General features: G+C 31.7%; 1 protein-coding gene across 4 annotated transcripts in view; it reads right to left on the bottom strand.

Annotated features, from left to right (window-relative positions):
• The window catches only part of Bm1864, a gene marked incomplete at both ends in the record, with an annotated part of 30,975 nt that extends 10,451 nt beyond the window's left edge, over positions 1 to 20,524 (bottom strand). For all 4 annotated transcript variants that reach the window (XM_043081141.1, XM_043081139.1, XM_043081142.1 and 1 more), the window contains 52 exons: positions 35 to 231; positions 354 to 542; positions 722 to 866; positions 959 to 1,080; positions 1,378 to 1,560; positions 1,781 to 1,960; positions 2,242 to 2,449; positions 2,618 to 2,706; positions 3,162 to 3,255; positions 3,442 to 3,599; positions 3,831 to 4,001; positions 4,241 to 4,392; positions 4,626 to 4,794; positions 4,928 to 5,044; positions 5,144 to 5,252; positions 5,322 to 5,452; positions 5,838 to 5,928; positions 6,001 to 6,136; positions 6,362 to 6,473; positions 6,935 to 7,101; positions 7,479 to 7,677; positions 7,924 to 8,074; positions 8,324 to 8,445; positions 8,585 to 8,764; positions 9,095 to 9,268; positions 9,647 to 9,794; positions 10,019 to 10,210; positions 10,558 to 10,758; positions 11,132 to 11,305; positions 11,532 to 11,752; positions 11,921 to 12,212; positions 12,429 to 12,553; positions 13,115 to 13,274; positions 13,340 to 13,461; positions 13,687 to 13,818; positions 14,058 to 14,187; positions 14,351 to 14,428; positions 14,508 to 14,686; positions 14,902 to 15,145; positions 15,366 to 15,592; positions 15,858 to 15,958; positions 16,210 to 16,357; positions 16,458 to 16,522; positions 16,772 to 16,905; positions 17,202 to 17,310; positions 17,672 to 17,802; positions 17,951 to 18,173; positions 18,478 to 18,691; positions 19,415 to 19,517; positions 19,711 to 19,891; positions 19,989 to 20,126; positions 20,431 to 20,524. In XM_043081141.1, the coding sequence (XP_042937075.1) occupies positions 35 to 231; positions 354 to 542; positions 722 to 866; positions 959 to 1,080; positions 1,378 to 1,560; positions 1,781 to 1,960; positions 2,242 to 2,449; positions 2,618 to 2,706; positions 3,162 to 3,255; positions 3,442 to 3,599; positions 3,831 to 4,001; positions 4,241 to 4,392; positions 4,626 to 4,794; positions 4,928 to 5,044; positions 5,144 to 5,252; positions 5,322 to 5,452; positions 5,838 to 5,928; positions 6,001 to 6,136; positions 6,362 to 6,473; positions 6,935 to 7,101; positions 7,479 to 7,677; positions 7,924 to 8,074; positions 8,324 to 8,445; positions 8,585 to 8,764; positions 9,095 to 9,268; positions 9,647 to 9,794; positions 10,019 to 10,210; positions 10,558 to 10,758; positions 11,132 to 11,305; positions 11,532 to 11,752; positions 11,921 to 12,212; positions 12,429 to 12,553; positions 13,115 to 13,274; positions 13,340 to 13,461; positions 13,687 to 13,818; positions 14,058 to 14,187; positions 14,351 to 14,428; positions 14,508 to 14,686; positions 14,902 to 15,145; positions 15,366 to 15,592; positions 15,858 to 15,958; positions 16,210 to 16,357; positions 16,458 to 16,522; positions 16,772 to 16,905; positions 17,202 to 17,310; positions 17,672 to 17,802; positions 17,951 to 18,173; positions 18,478 to 18,691; positions 19,415 to 19,517; positions 19,711 to 19,891; positions 19,989 to 20,126; positions 20,431 to 20,524 (8,012 nt within the window). The remainder of the gene's footprint in view (positions 1 to 34; positions 232 to 353; positions 543 to 721; positions 867 to 958; positions 1,081 to 1,377; positions 1,561 to 1,780; positions 1,961 to 2,241; positions 2,450 to 2,617; positions 2,707 to 3,161; positions 3,256 to 3,441; positions 3,600 to 3,830; positions 4,002 to 4,240; positions 4,393 to 4,625; positions 4,795 to 4,927; positions 5,045 to 5,143; positions 5,253 to 5,321; positions 5,453 to 5,837; positions 5,929 to 6,000; positions 6,137 to 6,361; positions 6,474 to 6,934; positions 7,102 to 7,478; positions 7,678 to 7,923; positions 8,075 to 8,323; positions 8,446 to 8,584; positions 8,765 to 9,094; positions 9,269 to 9,646; positions 9,795 to 10,018; positions 10,211 to 10,557; positions 10,759 to 11,131; positions 11,306 to 11,531; positions 11,753 to 11,920; positions 12,213 to 12,428; positions 12,554 to 13,114; positions 13,275 to 13,339; positions 13,462 to 13,686; positions 13,819 to 14,057; positions 14,188 to 14,350; positions 14,429 to 14,507; positions 14,687 to 14,901; positions 15,146 to 15,365; positions 15,593 to 15,857; positions 15,959 to 16,209; positions 16,358 to 16,457; positions 16,523 to 16,771; positions 16,906 to 17,201; positions 17,311 to 17,671; positions 17,803 to 17,950; positions 18,174 to 18,477; positions 18,692 to 19,414; positions 19,518 to 19,710; positions 19,892 to 19,988; positions 20,127 to 20,430) is intronic.
• Between the last annotated feature and the right edge of the window lie 4,890 nt (positions 20,525 to 25,414).

The raw sequence follows: 25,414 nt of genomic DNA, 5'->3' as shown, positions 1-25,414 counted from the left end.
CAGAGAAATCAGTTAAATAAACGCTTAAATCTACCAAACAGCAGTTGGTCGTCCACCATCACCACAATTTCCTGACCAACCACTTGTATATTTACCAGAACTGTTATATCCTTGACCACCGGAATATTTGCTACATCCAGGATGTGCCATACGCATATGAGTGGTCACTGGTGCTGCATGCCACTCTTCACAGAGTTCACATAAATCCTTTCGTTGAGTTGACGATGATCCCTTAGTAATAACCTCACAATATTATTCATATCTTTTAAATCTCTTAAGTGCACTTAACGACAATTTAAAAGTTTAGAAAAGAAATTAGTGAGAAGAACAAAAATAACAGTAAAAGAAGAAACTTGACGAGAGGCGCCAATATTCACACTTATTGGTTTCACATCGAACTGACGTGGGGTCACTGGACACAAAAGTACTGAACGTTGTTCAATACTGGTCTGTACTGCCGCATTAATTTCTTGCCAAATGCTGAAAAGCGAATGCATCGGTGTAGTCATGATTAGTTCCATCCGATTTTGACCGAAAGTTATCTGAAATGAAAACGGGTGGGAAATAAGAAGTAGAAATAGTGAAACTTCCATAATTCATTATAAATTGAATTAATTTTATTGAATTCTCACCTTTACATTCTTTTCTGTCTAATGTTAATATAAACTTATTAGCTATTATAAGAAAACATTTTTCTTTTCTGCAAGAGAAAAGAACTTACAGAATGCAATTCCGGATGAAATTTAAGGTACGTACTGCATACCATTGCATCCTTCACCAATCGTTCATGCCACAGAAATGCAGCGAATACTGTTCGACAACAGTCAGCAATTGAAGGCTTTAATGCTTGCATCAACTGATCACTCCTAAAATCATTTCTACAGTTCAAATAAATTGCAAAATCAATACTGATAAGATTTCTTTCCTGTTAACTTTCTTAAATTTGATATATTGTAACCTTGATCGCGGGTAAATTTGCGCTATTGGTTTTTGACCCGTCGGTGAACCTTCAACATTTCCATTGGTACAGCGTTGTGTAATGTCACTTATTTTTTGTAAATATCGATTACCAGCCAAATCCTATAAATATCTCAGTGCATTCGTCCAATAATTAGGATTCAAAGAAAAAAGACAAAAGTGAAATTCCAAAAAGTTAACTACAATTATATATAACAAAAATTCAAATTCAAATTTTCCAATTAATAGAATTTATGCTTATACTATCAGAATTGAATTTCGAAGACTAACAAAGATGTAAATTTAATTCATCATGCGATGAAGAACGAAAAAAAAATTTTTTTTTCTAATCTTGTCCTAGTTTCAAAAGCTGAAAAAAGCAAACCCTGATCAATGAAACATTCTGGGTTAGTCTTTTACCTGCACAAAAGCATATTTTTGATCGAAGCCGGATAATCGTATCCATATTCCCTGCTTATTATGAATCCAACCGGACGACCTTATTTCACCGGTTTCTGCATTGCTAATAACATCACCACAAATAGCATCTACTGATGGATAATTGTAAATCGAGACTGGGAGCGAATCACATGCTGCATAGATCTATAAGAACTTTTAACTTCAAATCATTCAAAATCTCACATATTAATTCATGTGAATCTAATCTCTTTCTGAAAGAAATTTCTAGAATACTAATCAAAAAAGCTTAGCTAAATGCTACTCAGTTGATTAGTGCCAACTCATCGTAACTTTTAATAATTTTAATCCTTAAAGAAATTATGATATAAAAGTTTATTTATTATATTGAGGAAAATGACCTTACCTGTTCAACATCAAGTTGCAACGATTGCTCAAGATACTGCTCATTATTTGTTCCTCCATTCTGTGGTAATTGGATGGTGGTACTTAATAAATTAGAATCATGAATAAAATCCTCCGTAGAATCGGATTGTAGCAATAAGAATGAACGTCCTAGATGGTTACTATATTGTAAGCACCAACCCTTAAAAAAAGCCATTATACAGATTTAAAAGATATAAATCTATTTAAATTTAATGCTAACTTATGTCTCTTACTAAGATTAAGTGAACCATAAATACACCTTTTGATTTAATATACATTGAGGATAAAGCCATAAATAACGATGAAAGATAAAATGCCTTCCCGAAACCAAAATTGATTTAACTGTTATCAACAGACTTCACTGGGAAATTACTAATAGAAAACCAGCCAAGTTGTCGATCTTCTACGATGGCCTGATAGATCTACTCTCGAGAGACATACCTGCGAAGGTAATTGTGCATCACAGTATATCGCACAAGCTTCATCGGTAAGTCTCAACCAGATACCATCAGCGTTTTCTACTTCTTCAATATAAGAAACAGTAGTACCGCGAGGTATGACACCAATTTGTGAGGAATTCAACGCTGGCGAAGCACGGATTCGTACACCTTTCATCATCAGCTTTTGGTCACATAAAGCAAAACGTGTCCTGAAAGCAATCTATTTCAAAAACACTCCCAGGAATTGCTCTAATTTCACTTTCCCTTATTCTCCTTATTTGACAGCAAGAAAATCAGCAATCTGTAAGTCTAATTTTGGAATCTTGCTTGAAGCTAATTCATGATTTCTTTTTCGGTTAGATTAATTTAAGTCAAACCTGCTAAAATGAGCTACTCTTCGATTCAAACGATTTTTACTGTCATCTTTTGAAGACATTGAACCACTAAATATATTATTGTCCCGTACCTATAAAAAATTAGAGACAAAATTAGAAAAATACAACAAAAAACATCATTCAAAATAAGCATGAAAAACTTTATTTCAATAATTTAATGAAACGAAAATTGAACTTTAGTTTAACAATGTAGTAAATTTTCAAATAAAATAAAGCAAGAAAATAAAAAAAAAACACTTTTTCCACTTCTTTTTTTTTTACTTCTTAACTTTTTTTAACTTTTTTAGTTTTTTTACTCAACAAAACAAAATTGGGGATCTCAAATATATGATAAACAAAATATAATACCTCATATTCATTCTAAAAATCTTCAATAATCAATTGATATATTATAAGTTGGACATGGAATCAATTAAAGTTAAATAATTTAGTATGAAACAAATTGACAATGTTAAAAACAATATTCCTCAGTAAAAGCTAATATAAAGTGTGTTACAAAATATAAAAATATCATTTCTAAAATTACCTCAACCAAATAGCTCTGAGCCAATTGAAATCCATCTAAACGGCATTCGATTCGATATGTGCCACCATGTTTGGGTGTCCAGTTGGCCAAAAAACTAAATTAAGAAATTAATTTAAATATTTGTAAAAGAGAATAAGTAAAGAAACTCTCCATTAAATATTAGCTAGATTGCTGCTTCTAAATATAGTTTTCTCAGGTAATTTAATGTTTTATTCTAGCTGAACTCACTTAAACGCCTACCACTTAGATCATCAATAGGTGAAATGAAAAAAGGACCAACCTGCCATCAACTTGTTGACTTACAGTAAGTTGCTCTTTCATGATCGCATCTTTGTAACAACCAAGACGTAACTCCTCAAAGCAATAATCCTGATAAGCAGTCATTGCCGTGATCGAAACATATCGTGTTTTGTTCACGAAAACTGGACGATATGGCTCCTTGAAAGTTTAAATTAATTAAATATGGTAGTTAAACCCGAATGTTCGTAGTTTTCTAGAATTTGTTCAAGACTTTCTTTAGTAATATTTAATTTCCAGAATCAATTAAATTTATTATTTAAATATCTAAAATATGGAGCAAATAAATTAGTCAGTTTACTTACTCTTCATCTCCTATGTCAAACTTTCACTAAAGGAGCAAATAATTTTAGAACGGTTAATTAAATTAACCTTGATGGACTGTGGTTGAGGAAGATTTACAACTGAGTGATTATGAGTTACAGTTCCATAAAAGTTCGAATTACTATTGTCTGATGCCACATCGGTACGAACTGTGATTTCAACCTTCATATTTGGGCAAATCACAAGACGACCGTATTGATCTCTAGGAATCAGCTTTACCTGGAGAGGTAGGTTCGTATTAGGTTGGTAATTCAGAAATATTGTAACCCAGGAAGGGTAAACAATGCAAATGATTGAAGGACAAAGACAAATTAGATGAAGTATTAGTTATACTATCTGTTTTCCTTATTTGATTGGTGTCACAGCACAAATCCACATAAAAATCATGATGAAAGAAACGGATAAACCAAAGGAAATACTTTTACTCTATAGGAGACATAACTTTTTTTTAGAATTACCTGAGTGGGAATTCTAAGTCGTGTTTCCTCATCAGACATTTGCAGTTGACTGGAATGAAGATCTACAACTGGTTCATTCATCAACCATCGTGCCAGGAAACCAGCCACAGTATTTGCAGAAGCAGTGATAAACTCTTTTAAGAATTTCAGATCTTAAAAAATTACTTCCTCAATTTGACAAAAAGTAAGCTTAATTCTGTACCAAACTAAATCCAATATATTCGGTCATCCAAAGGAAAAAAAAAAAAGAGAGAGAGATAATAGAAGAAATATTTTTTAATAAAATCGTTTTAAAAACAGACAAGTCTTGTCATTATAACTAACAATTTTAACTAAAAAAAGAATTTTTTTTTTCAATAGACGAAAATTTCACTGCTAAGTTTACCTGAAGTTTGTAAAGGAGTTGGCAAGTTACGCTTCAGAACTTCATTAACTGTTGGAAGATGGGAAAGATTTAATCCCTTCCGAAGTAATGTGCCATGTTTACGGACAATATCATCAATTTCATCCTCGACCATCGTTACTGCTGCTATCACGGTTTTGACGGACGGAATCTGCAAACGGTAGGGAAAAGTGAAATGTACTCTTTCTCTATCTCGTAGATAAGTATAAGTTTTTAAGACATTGAAAATACTTAGATGAAAATTCAAAATTTAATAAGAAAAGAAGTGAAGCTAGAAATTCCACCTGGACAAGTAATCTGCATGCACTAGCACAAATCCAAGTCAATTCTTCTTCCAAAATCATATCAGAATCTTTTTCTGAATATCGATATCCTGTAACTGTACATCGGTAACCATAAATCTAAAAAACATCACTCTGTATACTAATACAACAATTTTTCAATATGTGACATTCAAAAATAAGTTGGTAGAGAAATTTAAATGATATGATATAACCAACTTGCTCAATAGGTTTATCACTTGAATAATATGCCGATTCCATTATGAACCATAAATTGGAACCCGGAATCAACAGCATACGATCAGGCCAATTACGATCACCGTAGTACCTAAAAGAGCCAAAAAAATTATCTATTAATAGATTTTTTTGCTGAAATTTCAAAATAACAAAAAATTACCTTCCAATAGGTACATAACATTCGGTACCAACTTTTGCATAAATCCATAAAATATCATCTGCCTGACCGGTACAGCATTCCTCACTGAATTGCACTGTCATGAACTGGACTTCTTTGCCGAAGTCGACAATCTATTAAAAAAATCAAAATTGAAATCGAAAATTCTAACTGCAATATTAATTTGGAATTAATCATATTTCTTGATAGATATATCCATGTAATTTTCATGACAAATGAGCATTGAACATTAATAGTAAGCAATTAATTTAACCAAAGTCTCTTATTTCAAATTTATTCCAACTCATTTAGGTGTTCAACTTTTTTTTACATATTGTTGCAGAATTTAAGAACGAAAAATAATTCAGTGTGTTCGGTTGATAACAAAAAATTTCCAAACATTAAGTATGAAAACATAATTACAAGTCTGATCGAAATATTTAATTTACTAGTTGGTAACAGTGTTCAAATGTGATATCATTGTATGAATTTAATTTCTCGGCGACAAATTATATATACCTGCGACTGTATCCCACAAGATGAATACGGATGTGCTGATTCAATAACTGTTTGCAAACTGCGTGAATAGGCGTTGTTGTGATGCGACGATCTGTAAACAATAATCAGTCATATAATTGATGCCATTTAGTCCATCTCAATGATTTATCAAAATAGTTAATACTTCATAAGCAGACGCTCTCGTTCCTCAGCAAGTCGTTCACCATTTGCTGATGAAACCATCGGTAGCAGATCATCCAACACTGCAACTACATCCAGTGCACGTTGTGGATTAGCTTCCAGAAATACCATTATGTAACCTTAAGTGAGTCCTCCGCTATTATTAGCATAAACGTTATCACAACTTTATCACTCATTTATCAGACGCATTTCTTATCAGATTATATGCATGAATATGGTCATAACTGACTTCCTCTATTATCTGTTAAAACAGTATGATGATGTTATTTGTAAACAGTATTTATAACAGATGGCAGTGATAACACACAGATAACAGTGATAACAAATAAGATGATAAAACTTACCTGCAATACTTGAACAAAAAGACTGTTCCTGAGATAAAAGATTTCCGGCTGCAATTAAATCTGATATTTTAGATGATAGCATGCGAATTAGCAATAAGAACCAATTGGCCAACTGAAAAATAATAAATATATAACTTACACTTAGCTTTAAATTAGCCATTTTTTGATTACCCTTTTAAGAAATTAGTATGCTCAGCCAAATATCAAAAAAATGCCAAGAATGAAGTGCAAACTATAGAGAGATCTGTTATGGTTATGGCCAAACCATATTTATTCTTTTTCTGGTGAGAATCTTGCAAGTAGGAGATATTATGTTAACCAACTTTTTCTTTTTTACCAGTTACTTAATGCTATAATTATTTTTCTTGACTTTACTGAAGAAGCTAATTTCTATTAGTATCAGCTAGTGCTATGCTACGACACTTTTAGAGTTTCAAGAATCAGATTATGTATGGGTATATTCATCATATTTAAATTAGGGACTTTCAAATTCCATTAGATATGAAGGAAAGCAAAATGTTTTCTGAAGATAATGAAAATAAAATCTGGGAAGAAATGAAAGATAGCAAAAACCTGTTCTGGATTAGCTAACTGTTGAATAACATCACTTTCATCGTCTTGTATAGAATAGAGAACAAACGGTATTTGGCCACGAGACAAGGAAGTTCCGTTCAGGCTTAGATTACAGGACTCAAAATGCATCCGACTTCCGTTACATAATCGAACAGTTCCAATTCCGCCTGAAAAAATAACCTCAGAGATTCGAAGAGTTTGAAATTTGGAAGCAAATAGTTTGGAATTTCTTTAGGGTAAATATAATGAGAAGGAAATTACTAATTTTAGAGAAAAAATAATTAAATTTTGTGTGCCGATATCTTTTGCAGTCTAAAGAATATCTGTAATTACCACCTTAACTCTCAAGAAACTCTTTCTAGATTTATCACCAAAAAAAAAACTAATTCAAAATTACGAGTTGCCAAATAGAGTTTGGATTTTTAAAGCAGTTCATCATACCAGATGATAACCATTACAATTCTATTACTTACTCTATTCCAATGCATAAGTAACAATACTTATTTCTGAGTTTCGAAAAGAAGCTTTACTTTCGAACTGTTACCTTCACCACAAAATGTTTTGCCACCATTAATCTGTAGTCTGATAGCATAGGTACAACCAGGCTGCAGTTTGATAACTTTGGTTAATCGTAACAAGCAAACTTCTCGCTGACAAGGCTCAAATTTATTCGCTAAAGTGCCAACAACTTTTTCCAGTACATTCCATTGTTCATGTGCTGCATCACCACCATTTAATAGTACCTAAATTTTGATAGAATTTAGGTGGAAATATGAATTTGAAATAAATTTCAGAAAAATAAACCGAATTAAGTTACTAGTAAGTAAAGAAAATGCATGAAAATAATCATGAATTCTAATCCTCCACAAAATGTTTTGCTGTTATTAATTATTTATACATTCATGAAATCTATAAAATATGCAATGTATCGAGAGTGATGAGTTATATTCGAGAGTCAGTGAAATAAAACAAAAAAACCTCATATTTACCTCGCATACAAAGCTCTGTTCCTGGTCGTGGTGAGCACAGTATACACCAACTCCATGTAAAGTAATACCAGTTACATCTACACTTAATGCAATTGCATCGCATGCACCATTGCTTACATCCCAACTTGCATGTGCTGCAGTACGACGAAACCTAAAGCAGAGTTCAAGATTTAAATGAAACCTGGTTGGAAAATACTATCAATGTATGATAATAAAGTAGAATGGATGTGAAAGGAATTCGTCTGCCTTTAAATGTGTACATATCATCACTACTTTGATAGAAAATGTAAGCATCTAAAGTATAATGACGGTAAATGCAACAGAAAGAAAGAGCGTACGTCAGTATGTACGTGACTCACGTTATTCACGTGCTAACATAAAGATGAAAATCAAAGAAGACCTGTTTGGCGTTTGCAAGATTGGTGGGCCATCACCGATAGTATCTTTAGATGTCACCAATTCTCGAGCAATTGCAATAATTAGTGAATGTGCAACAGTTCTAAGACGTAGTCGGCTCTCATTCTATTAAAAATACACGATTAGAAATAAAACAGATAGAATTATCGTTGGGCAATTAATTCCCTAATAAGTAAGTTTTGTGATAGTTCAAATTTTCGAGAACACATCATCAAATTCTGGCTTAGCAGCAATAATAATTTACCTGAACTGACGTTGCTGACGTAAAAGCCATTTCAAAGAGAAATCGAAATACATTTTGCAAAGAAACAAGACGGTATTGATTTGCTGATATTCGTTTTTTACCCATCTGTTCGTTCATTTTGGTAAGCAAAATTGGAAACTGTGCAAAGCTACGTTCAGAACCAAGCAAAGTTGGTAAAACCTGAAATGCAACCACTTTACGATGAATCTTTCATTAACATGTTTCCGGATGATAATATCCTTCCGATTCTATTAAATTATTCACCTAACCGTCCTTGTTGGCATCAAAAAAGTTAAAAAAAAAAAAAAAAACCGGAATGCTGCTTTTGATCCTTTATAACAGTCCTTTCAGTATTCTATTTAACTAGCGTTTTTTTTTTTCTTGCTTATCATTCTAATTTTTTTTTACTTATCTCTTAATAAAACAAATTTTAGAAGTTTTTCGAGATTTCAATGGATAATTGAAATCTCGAAAAACCATTTTAAAAAAGAACAATGAAATATTCCTTACATATTCCTGATTTAATAGTGCACTTAATAATGCAATTAATGACCATTCACGATTTGGCGCTGACATTAAGAAGGAAAGTCGGTCGAGAAAAATTGCTGAACTCGGGTATAAGACATGTGAACATTGCACTGCACAACTGACTGCTTCTTCCAGTAGTATCGAATAAGCTGTACTCTGAATAAAATTGTCATATCCAATTTCAAAAATTTTTGAAAAGTTAAACAAAATGATTTGTCTATTGGTAGAAATATTTTAACTTCGATATTAATATTTCACAATTACTTCTTTCTGACTGGAACTACGACATAATATTTTCGAAGAATTTAAAATTAAATTAACAATGCATTGAAATGTCATAGTAGTAGATGGTGTTGAACAGATGTGTTCCAGCATTTAAAATAGGTTACTTTTGAGTGAAATATTTATAGTCCACAAGTAGGGAAGATGTCGAGAGAATTATTTGAAATGGTAAGATAAGATGAGAGGATGGTATTTACAGGAAATCTAATCAAATCAAAAATAATTGACGAGAGAACCAATTAAAACACTGACATCACTGTGTTGGTTGTTTGCAATTTCAAAAATTGAACCAATTATAGATGCGAATCGCACCATTTGTTCAGCAATACCACTTGATGGCTCTTTTTTATTTATCTGTTTTCCACTCTTGGATGGCAGATAAAGTGAGCAAATGTAAAATCTAAAATCAATGTTACTCTAAAGTGAAATATTCACGGGCATTCATTTTTCTTCAATTTGTATAAATTCAAATAGAGAGTAACACCACAAACTTACACACAAAGTTCAAAACATTTGGTGACATTTCAAAATCAATCAGTTGAAATTTCACTTCTTCTTCATTACGAACATATTCAGTTTCATAAAAAGTAATTTATGAAAGTAAATTTTGAAAGTAAAACTAACCGCAAAAACCTTAAGGACAAGATGACAATAATCATATTACATTCTTGGTACCATGACTTATCTTCATTGAATATTTCTACTAAAGCTTTTTGAATAGACCAATCAAGCAGACGAAACAATGATTCAATGGTAAGTGTCGAAACCTCTAACAGATGATGTGAACTTATGGCACACGAAATACAATCACAGGAGCTGAAAGATATGGAATCAGGATCCGGAAATGGAGTAATTTATTCATGAAATTATATACTTCACTTATATCCGGAAATGGGAACAACTTGTTCATGAAAACTTATTATTAATTTCAATTTGTTAACAACAATGATTTTTATTAATCATTAAACTATGGAAAGCATCCCCAAATAATCCATTTTTTGCTGATCAATATTTGATAGTGCAAAGAAATATTTCAAGATCTTATCAAGGTATGGATAATGATAATATGCACTGATCAAAATCTTAAAAAATTTTCGAACTTTAAAATAAAACAATAAACTATGATTTATTATCTCACTTAAACACTTATATAAAAGACATACATATCCATTGTTTTATCTTTCACATCAAAATTAGGTGATTGTCCTTCAGATGTTTCCGAAACATATAAAAATTCTGGAATCTGACCAACATTTACATCGGTTCCGTTGTTGGACATACGTGAATTACGAAAAAAGAACTGCACGCCATCATCGCCAATGACATTAGACTGTCCATTAGAGCCACAATCAGAACTTGGACCACTTAAAAGATTTTAATTCACAACCAGTAAAATCATTTCCATACATCTGAATTGTGACAGTAAATTTGATAAAGACAAAGACATTAATATAAAGACGGCGATAGTGAACTAAAGTCTAATATCAGGTGACGATGAAGAGGAGAGTGATGTGACCACAAGAGGAGTGATTATTTAAAAAGTTAACATAATTAATGGAACTGTACAATAATGCTTGGACAATAATTTGTCAAATGATAACAGCTGATATTAGTTCGATGATAAGTGATATGCTCGTAATAATTGTATCAAATCAAATATTTATTCCACAAAAAAAGCTCATAAGTCATTTGTTGCTTTAATTTCAAAAATACTGCTTTCTTTTCTTAAAGACTTACTTAATTTGTGCACAAATGACGTGCCATAAATTTGATTTGATTAAGACACAACGAGAAAACAATAACTGCGCCTTCTCGTGTGCGGCGCATTCGTAAAGCATTTCGTCAGATTCACTGAGTAACTCAACGTTCTGTTCATTATAGTCTGGCGGACAAAGACGATAAAGTTTTAATCTGAAAGCAATGCTATATGATTATCACTGTTACCTGCTTTTATACTTTATAAAGGTATGTATCAATGATAAGTTAAAGTTAATTATAAAAAAAATTAATTTCATAGCAATTTACAGAAATAATACAAAAGGTTTTTTCACAAGTCATTAATCATCTACATTCAATAACTTCGTTGAAGAAGAACTTTTTCGAATGTTTTAATGAAAATTATTATTTAAAGTTATACTTCGCAATGTATTCGCCACGTCCGCCGTATAATCCAACACCGAAAAATCGAATATCACGTGAAGTACGAAATTGGATTGCTTCCACGGAATGAGCCGAATATCCCCAACCACCACCATATCCATCAAAACGATTGACATGTTGATAACCACATGATAAGTTTCGTCCATTTACCGCACCAATTATATTTGATGCTTTCGAATGCGTAGCAAATTGATTATCCTGAAATTTTAAAATTTTGTTACGAATTTACATTTGCTAATGAACAGAAATTCTTTTCAATTCCAAGAATCAAATTCTGTATTTTTGCTGAAATATTTTACAAAATGATTGGTTCAAGCGAAAGGATATAACTTTGTAAAATCAGAATGATAAATTCAAGAAGAGAACCTTCTGTCCAACTGCTCGTCTGCTTTCCAGTATCGTTGCAGCGTAAGTAATTCCAAAAAGATTCAAAGCGACGTGTTTGCTAGACAAACTTGTTTCGTTCCGTACCGGAATCAGAAATTCGGGTGCACGAAGAAATTGAATTTCTTTGACGATTTCTTCCAACGTTTCATCAAAGACAGTATCTGCTTCAATTTTTTTACCAGAAATTGGAATACAATCGGTGATTGATTTAATACGCATTTCAGCTGTATTAAATGCCCACAATAAATTATATTTCGATTCCAAGCACCAACTACAAATTTCCTTATTATTTGTACTTTCAGGAAAGGTAAATTTGAATTGAAACTGATAATAATTAGATTAAAAAATACCAGAAAATGTAGACGTACTTACTTATGTCATGAAATAATTGCTGAGAGTTACTCATCAGAATACATCAAGCATAAAGTAGTCTGAGATCAAAATCCTACAATGAAATAAGAAAAAAACTTTTGAAAAAATAGTATACTTAGTGTAGAGACCATCAGTACCCAATGAATACTGGCAAAAAGTATTATATTTGCGTCGAATTGCCATATAATTCTTGCCAATTTGGTTCGGAAATATTATTATGGTTTCACTGTCTGCGACTATCTGTAAATGGAAAGAAGAAAGAATTTAACAGTACAAACCGGATGATAAGAATCAGTAAAATACAGAAACTGATACTCGCAATTCAAATAAATGCATCGCGATAAGATAAGTGTATATGAGTGAGACTTTATCATAAGTATGTTTAATTCTGTTCAAATGTAAAAGTTAATTAAATTCTAACAAATACATTAGCCAATTTCAATTTGCTTTAATACAAAGATTCGATTAGTTATCTGACGGTGAAAAGAAGATTTGAACGAATCAGTGATAACATTGTCTTATCCTTCCTTACATTCTTCAACAAATATTGTCATTAAAATATATTCTTACTACTACTAGGCAGAAATCTTTCGAGTAACTGATAAAGTCATGTCGAGAATAGCTGAAACAGTAAATAAACGTAAAGTAGCAATTCTGATTGCTGTTATTTATAACTAAATGATATTGTTTGCTATAGCACATTAACGCTTCTCTTTATTAAACTATGGTAAGTTTTGACGTGATCGGACGTCATTTACATCGCTATTGAAATTTTAATGGAATGAAAGGCATAATGCACACCTGACAATCTGAAATGATATCATTGCTGTAAATGCGTATTTGGCTGTGAATTAGAGTAGTATCACCAGAGGCACCAATCCAGGTTGCAACGGTACCACTTCCACGACCATAACCTGCCACAAACGATGGCATCGCAAACCAGTTTTTTTCATTTCCTTCTCTAAACATAACTTTTGTCAAAATTATCTGAAAATTTTTCGACAAAAATACTGAACTTTCAGTTACCTTGCAAGTTGACCCTGTCTATGAGCACCAAATGTGATAACAGATCCATCAGCTGTCCTTAGCACCGTATGATTTGAACCAGCAGCAATTTGAACTACTTGCACTTTACCTGGTAAATTCACCTGAAAATATTTCAGATCTTTTCGTATTCATTTAATAATAGTTATTTTGCACAGAGCAAAATAACTTCTCAAATATAAAATTTGGTTGGATGGATATTATTTAATAGAGAGGAAGAGAGACAAGATTTACTAATTTCTATCATTTAAGTCTGCTATTTCAAGCCTTCAAAATATAAAATGCCTATTAACTTACTGTCACCAGCTAACTTTTACTTTAAAATTAACCTTGTGTGGACCAATACATTTCCTTATATGACCAACACCTAGCTGTCCATGACAATTTGAACCAAAAGTGAAAACTTGTCGATCAGCAGCTAATACAACGGTGTGATAATTGCCACAACATACGGATGAAACCTGAATCAATTGGCAGTTTAAAATATCAGAACTGATGCAAAACGATTTTTCAATTATAACCTAGGTGTAAGTAATCAGTTTTGTGCATAAAACCTGCAATATATACAAATAAGTTTGAAATTTGAATTCAATAAAAAATTCGTAATTCATATCCGAATTCTTAATGCATATTCACTGTCTAAAAGAACAGTAAAAAAATTCAAAATTTAAAATTTCAAACAAATTATTAATTAATCTACCTTGATTTCGGGACTATCTCTCTGAAGAATTAGACGAGAGGGAGGAAGTGCTGCTCTTGGCGGTGTTGTCCGTATGTCCTGATCGAAAGTGTCAACCACGAATTCACCGCATGCACGACATAAACCACACCTAAACAGCATTAATTTTGTCAACTGTTCAGAAAGATAAAAGAAATCGATAGAAATGATAACTTAAAGTGCTATAGAAAGAAATTACTACTTAAGTTAACAGAAACTGATCAAAGAGAATAAATAATCGGAATTATCAATCAAATTCAAATAAGTTTTTAAACCTTAGACAACACGTTTCGCCTTCTCCACACGTACATGGCGTTCCTTTCGTATCACGTTCGGTTCTTATAGGTGCACATCTGGACAAAAATTTTAAGCAAATTATTCAAAGGGAGAGAAAAAAGAAAGAAATTGTAGCAGAATTAGTAACCGACTTACCGACTTCCACGTGCCGAACATCTGCCACATTTCAAACAGATAGAAGCAAAATCTTTGACCCAAAGATGTTCGCTTGGAAGGCAATATGAACTTTGTTCTACTCCTTCGGTCATTGCTGTCTTACACATTTCATTTTCAGTTTCAGTAGCAACTTCTTGATGCATGTAACTGCTTGCAGACTGCAAAAATCAGCATCACTTTTGTTTAACTTAACCTGTCATCTAATTAATTAACCCAAAACAAAGAATTCAATTCCCCCTAATCACATCCATGATGAAAGCCTTTATACACATGTATTAATTTTAATCGTTTTGCTGATTTTGCGATGCTAATTAATTTGTCGATATTAGCTTTTTTATATCACTGTATCGGATCTGTCATTTTAAGAATATACCTCGATTCTACCGCATTGATTAAGATTATTCAGGCCCCAGGTATACAGGTGACCATGGCGTGAAATAGCAACAGCATGGGTCTTGCCAAGAGCTATTGATGCCAAATGAACATTTTCCAAGCCATAAATATGCCCGGTTTCCGGATGGCATTGCATTGTGTGCCGGCCACAAACGTATGCTTTTCCGTTATCCACTACGTATGCTATACATCCGGCTGATACCGCCACTGACAAGCAGCGCCGTCTAAATTCAAAGACTTTTGGCATATAATTCAACAAAATGAACTAAATATATGGTCAAACTTCACATTATGTCGATGAAAATGGAGATTTGATAAATTAAATATTTAAAAATAGTAAAGTTTATCATAGCAAAAGATAATTACTGAGTCAGACGAATTCATTATTATTAGAAAATCATTGTTAAGAAACTAAATGAACAGACCTTTGCGAATATCGTTTACCTGTTTAAATTTTGAAATTTTCTTAACTTAACAGCCACTGAACCTGCTTCCTGTTTCTGAAAACGACCAGCAGTCGGACTACCTTGGCGTATCGTATCCGGCCCTACACCAGCAATCCATAAATGTCCGGCTCCGGAACGTAATACAATTGTTTCCGTATCAAAACCAACCGCTATTGAAACTATTGATTCTGGTAATACTAGCTTCATCCAGTTGCAACCAACATTCTAAACTGTTAAGCATCTCAGAAACAAAGATTTATTCGAGACACTTACAGGATTCAAAAGTTCAAGCAATTTTTTTAAATTATCGAGAGAAATTCCAATAAACTTTCGTACTTTTTGCTAACAATAGATCATCTGTCAATCATTTCTAAATTTGATGCTTATGCTAAAGAGGAAAAAGAAGAAAACTTAACTGAAATAGTTAACAATGAACAAAGTTCCGTAAATAATTGGGCAGTACCTATGCAATTTAAATTATTGTTTTTACCTGTAAACCTAAACGTGTGCCATCGCCAGCGTAATAAACTTTACCATTTCTTGCTAACAGCAAAGCCATTTCTCGATTCATTTGTAAATCTGATGCCTGTGCTAAAGAGGTAAAAGTTAACAATGAATTCTCAAATGAATTACTATAACTGTTACAAATTTCTTTACTTTATTTTAAAATAATTTCTAATTGGTTTTCTTACTTTCAATTCTTTGAAGTTATTGTGAGAATTCCTGCTGATGTTCTATCACCTCACTCATTCATATTTCTTTCATTTTCGTGTATTTTCAGCGATGTCAAAGATGTGTGCATTGTCATTCTGAGTTAAGATTTAAATCAAAGAAGAATGAACCTTGCAGAGATTTAGGAAGAGTGAGAGGTAATTCATGTGGTATTGGGTATGTTTCACCAACAGCGATATAATTTAATTCGGCAAGGCGGAATTTTTGATTTTGTCGCAAATCTTGACTTGGAGTGAATGAATCATCCAGTGGAGTAACCTAAAAATAAAGTCTACCTCTACCACTATGTCCTTTGAAATTTTCAAAAATAATGTCTCTTTAAATTACTAAAAATCAAAATTAAGTATTAAAAATTTACCGTTAATGTCCATTGTTCATCTACAGCAGCTTGGAAGAAAGTTGTACCATCGGTGAAAATAGTACCTAAATCGCTAGTATCAATTTTTGGCAAAAATAAAAATTATTCAAATCTCAGATTAAAGAAATAAATGAAAGGAGAGTAAATTTAGCATTGGTTAATACATCTGTTTCGTTGATATCAGTGACTAAAGATGACACCTATCTATGCTTAACAATTGGATTAACCCATAAATAACTGATGCCAAAAATTAAACTATGTAATTGTACTAATAAAACTTCATCTGTCATTTTTAGTGAGTAATAGTGAAATACCTGATGTGACACTTGTATGTAGCATAATTTCTCCTATTTCACGGAGAGTATCGACGTCAATAACCCACATTCGAGATGACTGACGTCTCCGAAGGTATAAAGCACCATTGCATATTGCCAACCAAGAACCTTTGCTGAATGAATAGGAGAAATTTCTTAAAGATTTCTGAATGAAGGAATGCGACAATTGATAATTAGCTTTAGCATTTAAATAAAAAACATTAGGTAGAATTCGAATTTGTTTAGAAAGATGATCTTATCTACCTTTAATTCTTCTGACTTTACCTTTATTCCACTCTTGAAAAGTATATTTAAAACTGATTTATCTAAGCTCATAAAAAATGAAATTTATTGCATACATTAATATTAAATTTTTTTTCTTGTAAAATATTTATGAAGCATAATTAAATGAAAATTAGGGAAAAATTACTTTGCCTTTAAATTATTATTAGAAGCATATAATTTGCCTTCGATTGTTTCCGCCAAGCCTGTACCATACTTGAATAAACCATAACAAGCAAGAACATATACATATTCTCCTTCAAGAAAAAAAACAAACCTTATTTTATCAAAAATTTGAAGAGAAATCAAAAATTACAAATTCATTGCATCTAAAAATACAAAAACTCTAAATATGAAATATCTATTGGATTCTACAAATTATCTTGTAAGACATTTATTTAGAAGTACTAACTGAATAAATAAACAGATGCTAATAAAAGTTACCTGTGAACTCACCTAACTAATAAAACTTTTAATGCGAAGTGGAAAAATAAAACATTTAATTAATCTTTTTTTTCCATTACAGACAGACAAACTATTACTGCTTGTGTAAGTTTTTATAAAAAAGACATCTCATGGAAAAGTCAAAAATTGAAAAAGATTCATTTCCAATCATACCGTCAGAAGCAATTGCTCCGGTCAGTCGACGATCATCCGGAGTATCTGGAAGGACACTATCCGGTATTCGCACATCGAAGGATGACAACATCGCATGTTCCATCAAACAGTGCGACCACCAGTCACCGCTACTAAAACAAACTAATTGACAGCAAAGCCACCTGTCTCCTCATCCACTGCTAGCAATTTAATTTATCTCTTGTCTCCACTTTGTGCTAGCTAAGAAATGAGAATGGGAAGAATGTCCAATTCAGCTTTACAACAATTTTCAATATTTACCATCCTGGCACATTACTATTGCGAAGCAGAATCCGTCGCACCAAATTTGCTAATTTCTGATGATTTTTGGGTACCTCAACCAATAAAGTTACATCAACTGATAATTTATTGAGCTTATCACAAAATAGAGTGGCTACTGATGAAAGTATAAATTCTGGTGCACCATAAGCAATTGCTAAAGCTATCATACACGATACTGCTTTCGCTGACACTTCGGCACCACCTGAAATGTTACTCAAATTAATCTGTCAGAAATTATAAAGATGGTTGAAAGCTAAGAAATATATTTGGAACAATGCAATCAGAAATCATTTGATTCTACTGTAATGAAATGACTTAATTCAGTGTTGAAATTTCAAAAATTTAGGAAAAGCACATCTGAAATTTAAAAAGAGAAGGAAAGGCAGGAAATATAAAGCAGCTAATGGTTTAAATATAAATGATGAATAAAGCTGTGAAAATTACAAATTTTTGAAACATTAAAATTGAAATTTCATTAAATTTGACAGTGTCAACTTGTGACAAACCTTCCATTGCTAATTGACAGAGCATATTAAACATACTCTGCACTGAGCAGTAACTTTCATTCACTAATGTGTCACTTGTCACATGCTCCAATAAATGAAGCAAAGAAGTAAGAGCTTCGGAACAAAGTTCTGATTCACGTCGGTTCAACTCAAATAATACCGAAAACATACATTTCAGTCCCATTAGCACTAATTCATTTCCGCCACTTCGAATCTGAAGTACCAAACAAAAATAATTGCTAATCTTTCTTTTCCTTTTTAAACAGTTTATTAATACAGTATTCTCATCTATAATTTTAGAATGCATATAAAAGTGAAACTGAAAAACATCATTGCTATCTCAATTTAATTAATTTCTCCTTTTTATGTTAAAGAACAAAAAATAACATAAATAAAATAAAGAATATATGAAATACTCATTTATTACAAAACTTTTGAATTTTCTGTTAAGTGAAAATGCAATAATTCAATAGAAATTTTAATGGATAAAAAAAAGTTTAAAGTATAAAATTCTTAAAATAAGCCGTGGAAAAAAAATAGTTATCGAATTGAGAAATTTATAATTATAAAATATAGAAAAACCTCACATCAAGACTAAAGTTGAGAAACTATAAATGCTTGTGTTTTTGTACAGCTAATCTGTCCTTGCACGAAATTTATCAGTAAGATAGATCACTTACAAGTCATCTACCTGATATCAGAGGAAAGTTGCAGAGGTAAGAATAATTCAGGTAAACACTTTTATAATTTTTCCAACTGTATTCATGTCTGGGAATGATCAGCTAAAGTCACTGCAGTATCGAAAATAAGACTACGATTACTTAAAAATTGTATGCTGTGCAACTCTATGATTTCGAGATGTATATTCCAATGAATAAGTGAGACAAATGCGCATTTTATAATCACATCACTAATTAATGAAAGAAGGTATGTTTACCTTTCCCAATTCATCATTGTTGCATTCCACTTCTACGACAGTTTGAGAATCGATTCTGTTATCGTCAAATGATGAAAGAGTTACTTTTAAAAATGGAGTATATCTAAAAATGAAGACCGAAAGTGTCATTCAGAAATCTTTTAACAATCATAACCTTTGTGATAAAAAGTTAACAATCAACTGCAATATTTAAAGATTTATTTCATTTTGAATATAGAAATTAAAATTTTCAAAATACCATTGCTCATCAGATTGATAATGTGATAAAACAGAAATTTTCTATCTAAAAAACTTACTTCAGAATGATAGCTCTAGCAATAGCAACAACTCCGAAAGTTGACGGAGCTGCAAGGATTTCTAAATGAGGTGCCAAATCTAGCGAAGCTGTCCTAAATCCATGATCTGTTCCATCGGTACCTCTCCTTTCCTCTCCTACAATCATTACTCGAAAACGATCACCTTCCCATCCTGCCTCAGCTGAAATGTCGCAGTCACAATCAGCGCTTAGCAATCATCCAGGGTAAATATTGGAAAACAATTTGTTTCATTTTTTTGAGTTTATACAACAACTTACTATCAAAATCCGTAGATGTATAAATCGATCGTCGACGAGCAGTTGGAAAGCGTAGAATGTGACCACGCTGTGGAAGTTTGGCGCAATATTTCAACAGTTGCGCATACTGACATGATGTCCCCTTTGGATGTACAAAATCTGAAAAAAAAGAAAAAAATGTTATAATAATTTTTAAATTCTTTTCATAATTTCTAATATTTTGTTTCCAATTAATTTGTTTTTCTTACAAGTAAATAGCATTCAATAAAATACTAATGAAATATCAGTGAATAGAGAAATGCTAGAAATGTCATAAAACTGCTCGCACAAATTAGTGTCTAAGAGATCCGATAAGCTTATGATAAAAATTAACAAACAACTGAATAAATAAATGATTAAAATGATAATAGCAATAATGAAGAGATAATCTAAAATAATATTAACTCTATAAAAGAACGTTTACAATTTTCTTTTGATGAATGCAATGAAACATTTGGTGACGTAATGCTCGCACGTGATTCGTTCAAAAGATCAAAATTTCTTAGAAAGTATGACATCTTCTCGTCGTTATTATTAGCTATCTGTGACACGTAATCAGTTCCATTACATTGATTTCGCCGACTTCCTTCAATTGTGGTTGAAGCTGAAGCGAAGGAGAAACAAATTGAAATTGAAACGAAAAATATTTACAAATCAAAAAATATAAATTGAGCAGTTTATAGCGAACAATAGTAACGATTTATTTTTGAATTATGTTTTTATATTTATTATTTTTCATAGTGATCCAACTATCATTCATCAAATATCTAATTACTGTCTTTTAAATTCCTCAGTTATCACATTTTCTTCATGAATAACAGACATTTCAGTATGATATTTTAAAGGATAAATGGAAAAATGGTGAAGGAAATTTGTTAGCACCGACAGTTTTTGAAGGAAATAAGCAATTTGGTCTGTGAGACAAATATTCATATCAATTGATCAGAGTTAAATATTCATATCAGTTGATCAGAGTTAAATATTCATATCAGTTGATCAGAGTTAAATATTCATATCAGTTGATCAGAGTTAAATATTCATATCAGTTGATCAGAGTTAAATATTCATATCAGTTGATCAGAGTTAAATATTCATATCAGTTGATCAGAGTTAAATATTCATATCAGTTGATCAGAGTTAAATATTCATATCAGTTGATCAGAGTTAAATATTCATATCAGTTGATCAGAGTTAAATATTCATATCAGTTGATCAGAGTTAAATATTCATATCAGTTGATCAGAGTTAAATATTCATATCAGTTGATCAGAGTTAAATATTCATATCAGTTGATCAGAGTTAAATATTCATATCAGTTGATCAGAGTTAAATATTCATATCAGTTGATCAGAGTTAAATATTCATATCAGTTGATCAGAGTTAAATATTCATATCAGTTGATCAGAGTTAAATATTCATATCAGTTGATCAGAGTTAAATATTCATATCAGTTGATCAGAGTTAAATATTCATATCAGTTGATCAGAGTTAAATATTCATATCAGTTGATCAGAGTTACAAATTAGTTCGTCCAGTGAAAATGACCATGAAACAAAGGATTGAGAGATAATTCGAATTAATTGCAAAAAAAGGAGAGATAGAAGTATGGTAGGTGGAGCAATTTAAAAGACAAAATGGAAGATGAAATATTGTAAACATCAGAAATATATTTTAATATATAATTCTGAAGTTAGCAGTACAAATAGGATTTTCTGTTGATTCAAAGGGCTAATGATAAGAAATAAAGCTGTACACTATACACAGAGTAAATTACACAAAATACGACAGGTGGTTAGATGAGAGGTAAAGAACACTGCTACCTGAAGAGTAAGGTAAGGTAAGTCCCTCACCTGTGAGTGTTCTTTTATTGAAAACAAAGGTGAAAGGAAGAATTGAAAATGTCAGAGAATTTAGATCATTCCATGCTGTGATTTATGGAATATGAAGCATTATTCAATGAAATGGTGCACATTTCATTGAAATTCAAACATTCATTTTCAATTGAAGCATATGACCAATATACTTGGAATTATAATAAAAAAAGATTAATATCTTTGAAATGGATGGGAATGATTCTCATATAAATGTACGATTATAATAAAAAAAAAAAAATGAAATAAAAAGTTTAAATGATGGAAAAGAAAAAAAGGAGAAAAAAGGAAAGTAAAACATAAAAATAGTACCCATTGATATTTTTAATTCTCAGTTGTTTCAAATTCATAGTTTTTCAATATTTCAAAAGCGAAAATAAATAGAAGTACGATTTGATTAGGGATAAAATGAAAATTTTCGAGAAAAAAAAAGCATTCTTCGATAATTCTGAATCATTTAATGAAATATAGAAAATGAAGTGAATTAATTTATTAAAAATAAGAAACAAACTCTGTTTCATATTCAATAAGTCATTTGCATAAAGATAAAAGTTTTTATTAAGTGACATATCAGTTAAATTTATCAGTGAAGAAGTAAGTGGTTGATAATAGATGCATGCATGCATGCATGCATGCATAATGCAAGAGAGTAATGTACTTTTACATTTTTAGAAAAATTGTTGGAGAAAAAAAGAAGAAAACGATGAAAGAGGGACAGACATTTCCCTTTTTCATACTTCAATAACCATCAATTCACTCCGTCATTCTCATTATACGCATTTCCAATTAAAAATTATAAATCGAAATGTCCATGTGTCTGCTGCATGCATGTGTGTATGTATGCATGTATATGCATGTGTGTGTATGTGTATGCATGTGTCTGTGTCTTTAAATTTTAACGAACTAAAAGAAATTTAGTGAAAATGGATTTTTTCTCTTTACTCAATGAAATAATCGATTGCACGTTGTTGTGAGAATACTTGGTGATGAGTGATATAATAGTGATAACAAAGATTTAGATTTAAGATTTAAAAATGAAATAAAGGAGGAAAGACATTTCTTGTTTATTTTATCAGAGCAAAGAATATCGATATATGATAACTAAAAAAGGATGTGACACGTGGATGTGACACACACACACACACACAGACAAACAAGCACAGACACACACACGCATGCGACATTTAAAGCGGACTAGGTTAGACATTATTTGTTGATGCAAGAAGCAGTCCGGGCCACATGGCACTTCTGCTGCTCTATTGTCCGTCCCTGTCACTTCGTTTTGCTGAGTGGACATTGATGACACATCAGCAGAGGGAGGGAAGGGAGTAGCATGAGGCTACAGTAGAACTAAGCTTGACCTCTCGAGGAGAGATGAAGCCATTAAGTTCATCGACTATTCGGCTGTCAAATAGTCCAGTAATATCCTATTACTCTTACTGCATTTGAAATCGATTAATTAAAATAAGTTTATAATCTATATGTTGGATAAGTGTTTTTGTTACTGATTTTGATTTTTTAAATTCAAAAAATAAAATCAGAAGATAACTGAACTCCTAGCTTTCTTGATTATACTTTATCATACATCAGTGTAATTTAGCTCACGCACGTGAACTATTCTGACGTTACACGAACCCAAATGATCCATTATGTGCAAAGAAGTCAACAGTCAAGCCGAAAATTCCGGTTTATGTATTTGTATATTTGTTTACATATCAGACATTTTAAGGATTCACCAAAATAGTACGATGTTGTAGAAATTTTTCTCCTTTCATTTGTTATTAATAATAAAACAATGATTATAAAACAAAAGGCTTCAAATTGAAGTTGAAAAATATTTGAAGTTAAATTCAAGTCATTGTGAGTATTATTAGAGGACTAAATAATGAAATCACATTAATCTCAAATGATAGCAGTTGATTTCTATATTTAGGATTTATTTTATATATCAAACATTGGATGCCTGATAAGAAAGAAATTATTTACTTTCGAGTTTGGGGTTTATAAAGTTAAACTTTATGCTTGCATGATACTGACTGTGTACTAAAAGCCCAAGTCGTCTAATCAATGATCTGAAGCTTATCTTTTTTATCACTTATCACCTTCTGCGATGCGAATTCAGACGCTGTTATCAGGTATTTAATAAAAAACTTAACACAATAAAAAGTCCTTGTGAAAACTGCAGATTGATTTTTTCCAGTAGATAAAGCTAAATTAGTCTAAAATTTAACTTCTTATCCAAGCAACTTTACTTTCACTTCTTGCTTAGTTACACAAATTGATAAATCGCTAAGTTAGTAAAGTTACTTAAAATTCGCACTTAATTTACAAGCTGTAGTAGAAAGTATTATAAAACCTGTCAAATGTCATATCTTTAATATTTTTCTGCGCCTTTACAGATTCTTAATCGGTAATTAAATTCGTACTTAATTAAATAATTAAATTTGCAAATTTATCATTTGTAAAGCATTTAATCATTTAAGTTTGTATAGCAAAAGAACGGATAATCCGATATCAGAACAAAACCGATAATAGAAATTAAATGCAGAAAATGCGATAAGATCCGATCCCTTCCGTACGCTTAATTCCATAATTCCAAATTCATATGTTCGAGATAATTTGAAGACAAAATTTACTGAAAACAATCAATTTTTGCTACGATTTTAAAAAGTACCAAGTCTTAATAATGGGATTTCATGATGACAGCTGATATGATAATCAGAATGATACAGTGATAAAATAACCGGTTTATGTGTCAGTGTCTTAAGACGTGATTTACGTGACGTCTATTTAGTTCAAGAACTAAGCATACTTTTAACTTGTAACCCGCAGGTAGGGAGAGAGAGAGAAAGACAACTGTCTTCCTGTTGAAGAATTAAGGCAGTCCAGCCGTATTCTGCAGTGCATCGAACTGCGTGCGCTGCTGACTCTCTCAGTGCTTCTTTCCGGGATACCACGAACCTGTTTCGAGGACGTAGCCTGAAATTAATCGTCGCAAACCGGAAAAATATCCACCTTCATTTTATTTGTTTATTATGGCTCTGACCTATAACGGTACTGTTGTGTGCTTCTTCTCATTGTGATATTCAAAAGCTTCGAATTATTTAAAAATTTTGTGTTTGTTATTTTTCATAGAAATCATATACACGCAGTGAGCTCAGAACTTACTTGCCAGTGGCGTACGTGGTATCCGAGTGTCCCGTCATTCTTGTGTATTGAAGCATACAATTTGTGGAGTATTTATTGTTAGTGAATAAAAAATTTTGATCAAAAGTTGGGTGATGTCATATTTGTTTTGTTGTGCATACATAGCATTAGGACATGGTCTCATATCTATCTTTCAGAGTTTACTCTTATTTGCAACATTTATGTGAGTCTCTTTTTAAATACTTGAAAATATCACTTTTGATGAAATAAATGCTTTCCTCTTCATTCACTTTATTGTAAATGAATTTTCGTCGGCAAATCGTCCATTTTATCCATTTAAGGAACAAATTGAAAAGGTTTTCTGCGTCTTTTCCGTAAAACTGCACAACA

The sequence above is a fragment of the Brugia malayi genome (genome assembly GCF_000002995.4).
Source record: "Brugia malayi strain FR3 genome assembly, contig: Bm_v4_Chr4_scaffold_001, whole genome shotgun sequence".
Classification (NCBI taxonomy): domain Eukaryota; kingdom Metazoa; phylum Nematoda; class Chromadorea; order Rhabditida; family Onchocercidae; genus Brugia; species Brugia malayi.
This window is presented reverse-complemented; position numbering and strand designations above follow the sequence as displayed.